General features: G+C 47.2%; 1 protein-coding gene across 2 annotated transcripts in view; it reads right to left on the minus strand.

The window, feature by feature from the left end:
* LOC125712785 (serine/threonine-protein kinase ULK2-like) overlaps nt 1-10,479 on the minus strand; it is a 22,509-nt gene extending 12,030 nt beyond the window's left edge. The window contains exons 1-15 of one of the 2 annotated variants that reach the window (XM_048983222.1): nt 9,719-10,479; nt 9,286-9,420; nt 8,572-8,664; nt 8,361-8,402; nt 6,519-6,551; nt 5,835-5,871; nt 4,736-4,909; nt 4,182-4,255; nt 3,109-3,210; nt 2,844-2,902; nt 2,101-2,183; nt 1,838-1,888; nt 1,340-1,416; nt 831-945; nt 57-243 (exon numbers count right to left, since the gene is read on the minus strand). In XM_048983222.1, coding sequence (XP_048839179.1) covers nt 57-243; nt 831-945; nt 1,340-1,416; nt 1,838-1,888; nt 2,101-2,183; nt 2,844-2,902; nt 3,109-3,210; nt 4,182-4,255; nt 4,736-4,909; nt 5,835-5,871; nt 6,519-6,551; nt 8,361-8,402; nt 8,572-8,664; nt 9,286-9,375 — 1,217 coding nt within the window. In that variant the 5' untranslated portion in view covers nt 9,376-9,420; nt 9,719-10,479. Of the gene's footprint in view, nt 1-56; nt 244-830; nt 946-1,339; nt 1,417-1,837; nt 1,889-2,100; nt 2,184-2,843; nt 2,903-3,108; nt 3,211-4,181; nt 4,256-4,735; nt 4,910-5,834; nt 5,872-6,518; nt 6,552-8,360; nt 8,403-8,571; nt 8,665-9,285 lie in introns of both variants that reach the window. The other variant, XM_048983223.1, reaches the window with a different exon arrangement.

The following is a 10,479-nucleotide window of genomic DNA, read 5'->3' on the forward strand; positions in this document are numbered from 1 at the left end:
GGGGCAGGGGTCTCTCACTGTTGGAGGCTGAGCATCGCCAAGGATACCCCACTCACCCCGGGAACAGGAGGCATTCGTTGGATGGATATCGGCCTGCCTTTCCCATTGGTCGAGCCTCACTGCAGGGAACTTGGCCAGCCACTCTCAGGGGCTGGTACTCACTGGAGGGCCTTCGGCCAACTGCCTTCATTGGCTGAGACTCAACAGATGGCCTGCGTATGACTGCTCCTATTGGACGACTGGCTGAGATGAGAGCAGAGAAGGGTTGGAGGGTACAAAGAAAAAATAAAAATGCAAAAATGTGTGTGTGTGTGTAGATTAGGGTTATACCCATAGAAATGAATGGAGAGTCCCCAGAAAGATATGAATACATGGATTGTGTGTGTGTGTGTGGATTATGTTTATATTACATTGTGGGGACCATTTTCAGGTTTCAAAGATCTGTGAATGCAATCCAAAAAAGAAAAATGCCAAAAGTCTTGTATTTTTGTTTGGATACTTATGGTTACAGTTAGGGCTGGGTAGGGGTTAAGGTCATCATATTGTGATTACAGTTTTCCCCATAGAAATGAATGGAGAGTCCCCACAAATATATAATTATAAACCTGAGTGTGTGTGTGTGTGTGTGTGTGAAGCTCACAAAGACAAATCCGTCGTGAGTTATATGAGTGAAAGTTATAGGAGTTGTTTGTGAGTGTTGCTTGTGAGTGTTGTTTGTGAGTGTTGTTTGTGAGTGTTGTTTGTGAGTGTTGTGTATGAGTGTTGTGTATGAGTGTTGTTTGTGAGTGTTGCGTATGAGTATTGTGCGTGAGTGTTGTAGTTCATCTTACTGGAAGGAGTCACCACACAGAGGACCCTTGTATCTGAGGCGGTTGCTCCTGTCTTCCTGGACCCACACATGTCATGGGCCGGTTTAATAAAGGTCACCACCGGGTCTGCGAGAGACTGGACCAACACAGTAGTGAATGCTGGGGTACCAAGCCAGGTACAAGGAGAACGACATCAACTCTCAGTAGAAACCCGTTCGCAGGCGGCAGAGGGGCCAGGCCCTTAAACTCTTTCAAGTCCAAGTTCAATTCACTCCAAAAATCACTAATATGCACTAAAGCAAAGAGAAGCAAAGCTGTACATAGAGGAACATTTTCATAAATGTGTCTCCTAGGCAACCAGATAGCGCAACGGCCACTTTGTGAAACTGCCGTGACTCAGACAACCTTCCAAATTATCATACCCCCCATGCCTCACCACTGAGAAGCTTGTTTACCAGCCTCCTCACTCATTCCTCCCTTCCCACCACAGGACAGGGGCAGATGCGACCAGGCAGCGAAGCAGTGCTTACCACAGCAGAGGCGGAATGACAGGAAGGGTGCCGTCCCAGGAAGGGATCCGGGGGCCTGGCCATGAACACCAGGCAGGCTGTGGGAAAACACAGATTTAAACCCCCGCACACGCGCAAAGAAATAGCCACATGAATGCATGTTCAAGCATGTAACGCTATATTCAGATGTATAATATATGCATATTCATTTTTACATTTTGTGCACTTCGTTGATTTCTCCCAGCCCAGTATCAATAATGAATTAGCGTACTGAGTGCATCAGCACTGGGAAAAGTGCCAAAGCAGCTTCTCCGCAAATAAACCACCCACTGTTTCCAGAACGAGGGACACACCTGGCCAGTGTTGCTCAGAGAGAGGATGACCTAATGCATTACTGATACATCAGTCAATCTGAAAGTAACCTCGTACATTAAAGACACTTAATGGTGATATGTATCAATGTAAATGCAACCTTGTTATTTATAATGTCGTAAGGATCAAATGCATCACTGCACTTACATTTCTGGACCGTTTCACTGGACGTAAGGAAGGGGTGGTTAAAAAAGGCACCTGGATAAAGACAAGGACAGGTTCTCACAGGGGTGAAACGTCTAAGTGCGCTTTGGCTTCAGTTCCAGCTGGATCCCATCCCAATCAACCGCACGATCGCAGATCTGATGACAGGTCTGGCCAAGGGGCCAGTGTCTGGCTGATTGATTGTGTGGGCATGTGGCTCCCGAACCCTGCGGCTGACCATGTGACCGTGAAGCTGGCTGACTGACCGAAATCCATGCGATCTTTCTGGTCTCGTTGCAGCAAGCCAAGAAGCAGGTGTGCCAGATGTGGAGAGGTGCCGCTTGGGATGCTGAGACACAAGCAAGCACAAACCAGCGTTTACACACTACCCTACACTACCAGATTTTATATATCAAATAACGTTTCATTTACACAGCGCCTTTCCAGAGCTCAAGGTCGCTTTACAAAATTTTACATTCTACAACAAACTAAGAACATACACCGAAAGCAATTTAAACAAAAAAAAAAAATCTAATAAAAAAATAAAAATGTAAACAAAACATAACAAAAATGAAATTAAGTAAATTTAAAGCAAACAGTACAGACATTATGAAATGTCAGCCTGAAAACCAGAGAGAGACTTTTGGAAAAGGCGTTTTTTAATGCCAGCTTTGCAGGTGGGGAGAGTGTAGAGGCTGCGGAAGAGAGTTCCAAAGTTTGGGTGCCATGATATCGAATGATCTACTGCCTATGGATGAGAGACGAAAGTTGGGCACTATGAGAGAACCAGCATCGGAAGTCCTTAGAGTACAGACAGCTCAGTTAAGTACTGTGGTACGAGGCCACGAAGGGCCGAGAAATGATCTTGTATTGGATGTGAAAAGTGATGGTTATACAGAAGAGAAGTGGCATGAGCATGATCTCTAGTGGAAGAATTTTGGACAGGTTTTTTCACCATTTCAAAAATGGATAAAGCACAAAAAAAGGTAGAGCAGTCCATCCTACTCACTCGGGAGCCAGGATCCGGTTCTTCTCATAAAACAGCCTCAGTTCCTGGGGACAGCTCGCCTATGAAGAGCCCAAGAGTGGCGTGAGTGAGGAGAAACGGTTTCATGAAAAGTCACTCATACTCAAGTTCAGTAGAGGTGGAAAGTTCAGGTCCAGAAAGTAAAAATCCAGACCAAGATTTTGTTTCAACTGAGCAGTTGAGCTGGATTTTTTCTTTCTGGACCTGAACTCTCCACCCCTGATAGTTGAGGCAGCTTTACGCTCACCTGGAATGGTGGCCTGCCCACCAGACACTGGTAAACCACGGCCCCGATGCTCCACAGGTCTGCCTTGGCACCGTAGTTCTGGGACATGATCACCTCTGGAGCCTGAAGGTGAGCAGACAGAGGGGGTAGGAGCATAAATACTGAAGTAGAGTTGATTTGTGTGGAAAGGATACCAAAAACATTACTCTGATTCTGAAATACTGGGCATGCTCTCCTTGGGGGTGTGGTTATTCAGGACCATCCAAGGAACATCTACAATCCAATTTAATTAAATTCAAAATTGTTTATACACATTTTCACAACATTGCAATGTCTAAAAGCGCTTTACATCGTCCCTGCCTGATGCCCCCCAGAGAGCAAGCCAGAGACGACAGCGGCAAGGAAAAACTCCCTAGTAGGAAGAAACCTTGAGAGGAACCAGCCTCAAAGGGCACAAGACCCAAGGTGTCTTGGTAAATCATCATCTTAACTCCTGTCCAGAACCCAGATCACGGCACGTGGCAGTGACTCCCGTCCAGAACCCAGATCACGGCATGCGGCATTGACTCCCATCCAGAACCCACATCACGGCATGCGGCAGTGACTCCCGTCCAGAACCCACATCACGGCACGTGGCAGTGACTCCCGTCCAGAACCCACATCACGGCACGTGGCAGTGACTCCCGTCCAGAACCCACATCACGGCACGTGGCAGTGACTCCCATCCAGAACCCAGATAACGGCACGTGGCAGTGACTCCCGTCCAGAACCCAGATAACGGCACGTGGCAGAGACTCCCGTCCAGAACCCACATCACGGCATGCAGCATTGACTCCCATCCAGAACCTACATCATGGCACGCGGCAGTGACTCCCATCCAGAACCCTCATAAAGGCACATGGCAGAGACTCTCATCCAGAACCCCTATCATGGCACGTGGCAGTGATTCCCGTCCAGAACCCACATCACTGCACGTGGCAGTGATTCCCGTCCAGAACCCACATCACTGCACGTGGCAGTGACTCCCGTGGAGCTCAGCATTCCGCCCACCAGCCCCGCTCATTGCTGACGATGAGCTGAGGTTGAACACTCACCATGTACATGGGAGACCCACAGAGCGTGGCCGCCGTCATGTTGTTCTGGAGGTGCCGAGCAAAGCCAAAGTCACCTGAGGGACACAGGGAACGTCTGCTTACTGGTTTCACTAAATGGGGACACCAGTTAACGTGGTGTCATTTCACTTTCCAAGAGACTGAGAGTTTGTTTCAAAAATTTTGGCTCTGTGTCTTTTCTGACTCTATTATGTGTGATTTCCAGAGGCGGACATTTCTGGTCCAGAAAGTAAAAATCCAGACCAGGATTTTGTTTCAACCAACCAGTTGAGTATAAAGAGTCACAGTCACAGAGAACTCAACTGGCTGGTTTGAAACAAAATCTTGGTTTTGATTTTTACTTTCTGGACTGGAAATGTCTGATTTCTTCATCAACCCCCCGCTCCCCCATCCCAGCTGACTTCATGAGACCTGAATTCCAGGATTGAAAGGTGCAGAGAGCAGCCTGGATAACTAATGGGCCAGAGAGAATGACTGGCAGAGGCACATGCGCCAATGGGCAGGCCCCAACTTTAGGCTGGGTGGGGTAAGCTCACCTATCTTGACACGCATCCCAGAGGGACCAGACTTCTTGCTGCCTGTGTGTGACAGCAAGATGTTCTGTGGCTTGAGGTCCCGGTGAACGACTCCCCTGCTGTGGAGCACTTGCATGGCAGCTGCAATCTGCTTGAGAAAAGCTCGCAGAATGTCTTCCCTCAGGGAGCCGTGGGCTGGGGGGGGGGGCATAGAAGGCCGCATATGGTAGTCAGGATTGTTATCTTTCCTCGTCTTGCAGATTTATCTATTCGTAATATCCCTATGCTTGACAAAAGGCTTCTATAAAATACACGCTGGGTGTTTCTCATTACCAAGAATGCAAAGATCGTACTTGTGGTCTTGGCAAGACCGGTCTTGCTAACTTGCCTCCCAAGCACGAACTTGGGCTGCAATGAATCCTGGGATTGGTCTTGTTCAGCAAGGATGCAACTGAAATTTGGGACGGAGCAAGACCAACATCCGGGGATTTTTACCATCCTCTGCACTTGTGTTCTTAGTATTGGAACTGGTCTTCGGCGATGGAAGATGATGTTAAACAGGTCCAACGAGTAACAGGGCACCATTCAGAAGACTTAGCACCACCTTGTGGACCCCCCGGGAGGTGTCAAGAAGTCCGACTCAAGCTCCCCCCTTCGTCTCGAGCGATGCCTTTCGCTTACAATCAGGGGTCTTGTGTGCCATGGGGAGGAACATCCCATCTGGGATCACAGCTGGTCTCCATGGTCACACACTAAATCGTTCACGATGGGATGCCTCCCGAGCAGCATGCCGATGCATCACTTTTTCAAAGACAATTCCTCCTTTATTTTAGCAGGAAGTCCCATCTGAGACTCATCTCTGTTTCAAAGCAGGCTGAACACTTACACAGTTACCGAGAAGACAACAAACACACAAACATACATTTACAGCACTAAATGTTTAAGAATACCACAAGGCAGAAAGAGCTAACCTGTGTTTGCATACATTTCCAGGACAATCTTAACCCTAACCAGTAACAAAAAGACCATTTGCCAAAAATAAACACAGCGGTACCTCACACTGGCAAGAGTGACAGACAACAGAGCTGAATATAAATGCAAACACCCCCGTGCCACTCACCATGGAGGTAGTCAGCCAGATCTCCTCCGTTGCAGAACTGTGGGGACACAAAGGAGGCAGTAAGTCCATAATGACAGGATGACAGAGGAATGGCGGGAGCTGCTGCTTGAACACGAGACATTCATCGACAAGTGTCACCAGGCAATGTGACTAAATACCAACCCCCCCCCCCCACTCACCAAGTTACTTACAGAACCAGATACTCAATTAACTTATCTTGTGTCACGTCAGCCCTGCCACTCCAAGCGGAAATGCGATATTTGATTAACTTTGCCTTGCTGCTGTGTGGCGTGTTCTGTGCGCTGGTTAGATGCAAGACTTTCCCAGCATGCCCCACGGCAACCAGTCATGGTTAGGTGCCGCTCTACTTGTCGGACTGGCCACCTGACAGCCCAAAGCGGAGGCAGTGAGGCTTTGAGGCAGATAGGGGGGAGTGGGGTTGGCTGAACCCTGGCTCCAGAACTGCAAATCGAGCTTCGCTTGCATCCCCGAAACTCAGGGACAAAATGCAGCCTATTCTCAGGTCGACACTCAGGCCTTTATATCAGCTCACAGAGAGCGCTGCCCCCTGGCTTCCTGCACACACACTGCAGGCAGAACACCTCAAGTTACTTCTGCTACAGCAGAGCCGGAACACAAACAACAGTGCAAAACAATCTGCAAGGATTAAAGAGATGAGCGTACCTCCATGACCAAGAAGACCGAGGCGGCCGTTTCCTAAAGGAGGAGAGGAGAAAAGAGAATAAAGATAACAGTCTGACAGTTTTCGCTTTGTTAACGTGCTCTGCAGTAAACATTCACAAAGAACGAAAATGCAGTTACATTTTCACTAGACGTGAATCTGCGGTTATGAAGCAAGGTGACCACTAGCAGTCACTGGTGTGCTTCTCGCCCTCACACTCAAGGTCAGGTTTATGTAAAAATCATGGCTCAGCAGAAGATAATTCCAGCAAATCAGCAGGTCTTCGGTGTCTGTAGACATGGTGATGCTGGTCAAAGGGTAAGGGAGTGTAAAGGAGATGGGAGATTGTGTGAACTGGGTGGAGAGAGGACCCAGGAAGAGCCTCTTTCAGAGCCCTGAAGACAGATATGGCAACCCTGGGGATTACGGGTTCAAATCCTGAGCTGTACTCAAACCCATCCATCCATTTTCTGTACCCACTTGGCCATGCTTGCAGGTGCCTGCAGCCAATCCCAAAAGAAACAGACGCAAGACAGGGAATAATCCAGGATGGGGCACCAACCAATCGCAGAACACACACACCATTCAGAACCACGGGCAATTTGGCAACTTCAATTGACCTTAGCATGTTTGTGCTAAAATAAGTAAATGAATAAAAATGACATGGAGTGAACATCACACAGACCTGAACCTCAGAGGCACGAGGTAAAAGCGATAACCACTATACCACCATGCCCCCCATACCCTGCTTTCTAAATAAACATTTTTCTTCCTAGGCTTCTGCTCCAGGTGATTCTCGCCCAATCAGCCTCAGGCTGGGAATTAATGACACGCCCGTCCATTCAGCACCCACCCTTGCTCTCGCAGAGTCTCAAGTGAGCCCCGTCCAATGGGAAGTGACGTGGAGATCATGTGACCATTCTCAAACTGCTCACGCATATCCCGTCTATTGCTGCCTCATCCTTACTGGACACCACACTGGAAGATGCCAAATAACCTCCTTAGATGTGCTTCTAAAGGAAGTTGAAACAGCAGGAGAACCACAGTTTCAACTTTTCCTCACAGTGGCTTATCAGAAATTATCGGAGACCCTGCTTATGTAAATTACCTCAGAAACAACAAGAGGACAGGGAGATTGGTGATGGTGCCAAGCATGGAAGATCTGCAATGTGATTAATTTAAATCAAATGGGAAATGTCTTAAATCTGACCAGTAAAATACCAGTTGGGTACAGAGAATCCAGCTGTGACAGAATTAAACTTCTCTTTTCCTGTTATTCTCTTTTACATCTTTCCTTCCAAACTGTGATGAACGATTTGCATGTTGCAGTGCATGAGCAAATGTAGTCAATAAGAGAGAGGATATTCACTGCAAGCCAAAAGCTTCAAATTAACCAGTTTGTGGATTAGAGTCAGACAGAACTATAGCTTTTGTCAGGGGTCTCCAGCCTCCAGTATTCCACCAGACCAAGTAATGCTGGAGGTGACGTCGCCATCCTTCCCATACATCACAAAATTACACCGTAAGGAAAAGCAAAATGCTGCGTACCTTATCCATCCATGAAAATATACTTCTCCCACCTCCCCCAGCTTAACAAAGTTTACTTTGGGGTCTCCCTTCCATTTTACTGGGCCAGGAGTATTTTCCACAACATGAGCTGGTTTGTGGACATCAAAAGATTGGGAGCCCTTAGCCACGCAACCTTGTCTGAGCAGGACGATCACTTTCAAGCTGAACACTATTCTTGTTTGTCTTCGACAAACCCAAAACGAGACATCAAAGCTCGTTTACTGGAGGACAGACCTGCATTCGACACACAGAGTCTCTTAAGGAAGAGAACCTACCTGTACATCGTAGAGCCCCACTATGTTTTCATGCTGAAGCTCCTTTGGACAAAAAGAGAAGAGTGATCGTTAACTTACATATATTTAATAAAACCTACAAGACAAACTTCTTCATGTCAGCCTTCAGTAAGTATTACACTATACAAGTGAAACTACATTCTGATTTCTGCGGAATGCAGTGCATTTCACTTTGCGACAAATCTTCATTCACCTTCAATATTTTGATCTCCTTGCCCAACAGAAAATGAGACTTGGAGAGATTCTTTTTACTGATGCTTTTGATGGCTACTTCCCAGCCCTTTTTCTGTAAGGAGTGCAGAAGGATAGAGGGGGAGAGAGAGCGACACACAGATTCCCAGGGGGTGAGAAAAGATATAGAAGAATGTGAAAAGACGGTACAGGAAGGAGGGCAACATATGGGAGGGTGTTATGGCTCATCTCAGCCACTGCAACTGCTGCCTGGTTATCCTCAGCCATGGGAATCAGTAAGAGGACAATAAGGTCTTTAAATGTAAATTATTCAATTTCATACACATAGGACCGCCTCTGTTATTATGAGTCTTCTGAGGTGTGAATGTTCCTCCTGTGTAGAAGATGCCCCCCCCCCCTCTCCCGACAAAGGCCTGTGGGACACACCCTCAGGATCCCGTTAAAAAGGGCCACAGGAGATTTTATTGGAGGGGGCCACTCAGCTACATGCCCTAACATATTACTGAACCACTTCACACCTTCAGCCTGGCCAACTACAACGAGGTCTACAACTCGGAAAATACAATCCCATAAAGACCTGAAATTCATTTTTGTAATCCCGAAGGAGTTTGCTAGTTCCTGCAACTATAGATTTCCATTCCTTGTGGAGTACATACGCCAAACATACTTTATAGCTGATTTCTCAGTGAGATGGATGACAGGATAACAGTTTTACCTTTTTGTGTCTCCCCTTGAACACCACCGCGTAGGCTCCGTGTCCCACAAGGTCCTTTTTGTTATACTCAAAATCTCCTACTGTCTCCATGCCGGACACCCGCGTCTCACCCTCGGCTGATGGTGGCCGTGCTCTCTACCGAGGAGAGCCCACGGTATCTCGTGTTATTCCTCGCGGGATGCTCTGATGTGCGGGCTGCCTGTATATCTTGCACTTTATTGGGTAACATTTCGCTCCATCACCGTATATTAACAAGATCGCCCTAGAAGCTATTTGACTAAAATTCAAACGGTAAACAAACCATCTTTCGATTGTCACATGCAAAACATATTTAATTCAGTTCATTTAAGTGGGGGAGGAGCGGTTCAAGTTTAAACATTATGCAATGCAAGAAAATATGTCATGCACATTTGAGGGGAATTAAAGACCGCACCTGCAGACTCAGTCAGTGGGTCAGTGTGGGTGGCCGGGTGTCATTTCTGTCCCAGATAATCACAAAACCATCTAGCTATAATTAAACAGCATAATCCGCGAAGAGGGCTTTATGATTAATTGATAAAGCTAGGTAATATCAACATCGCGATCTCTCAGCCGTGACATGATACGCAATGGAAATACCCCCCAAAGTGTGCAGTTCTGTCTTCACTTGGTTGGCCACATCTCGCCTCCGGCTAAGCGCTTCTGTTTCAACGCTTTGTGTGCGTTCCCATTTCTTGACATAGCAGAAAATTAAAATCTGGACGAAAAACTTCAAATATTTAAATCTGGACAGCAGGAGAGAAAAAGTGCACGTATAAAACGATGGCTGTCATTATGAAAGGGCGTCTTCATTCATTTCAGGGTCCTCCGATGAGCGCAGTTCCCCGGATCGGCCGGACTGGACATCAGTGTTTATCCAGGACCGAAGCGGACACATTTCCGCCGATGTATATTTAGTCGTGCTACGTATTTACTTCCCAGTATCCAGTCGATTATTTACGTTTTGTCAATACGGCAGCATCAAGCGTACTGATATGATTTCTTACATGCTGTATATCAAATTACTGTGAAAAAGAGCAGGAAGATACAGAGATCAATGCCTTCTCTTCTGCAGCAAGGCACTGTCGTCCTGCGTGACGTCTACCTACGAATATCCACGTGCTGCGAGATGCCAGCCTCTGACAGCGACTCTGCCTGCATCCCGCGGAAGGAAAC

This window comes from Brienomyrus brachyistius, chromosome 18 (assembly GCF_023856365.1).
Source record: "Brienomyrus brachyistius isolate T26 chromosome 18, BBRACH_0.4, whole genome shotgun sequence".
Taxonomy (NCBI): Eukaryota; Metazoa; Chordata; class Actinopteri; order Osteoglossiformes; family Mormyridae; genus Brienomyrus; species Brienomyrus brachyistius.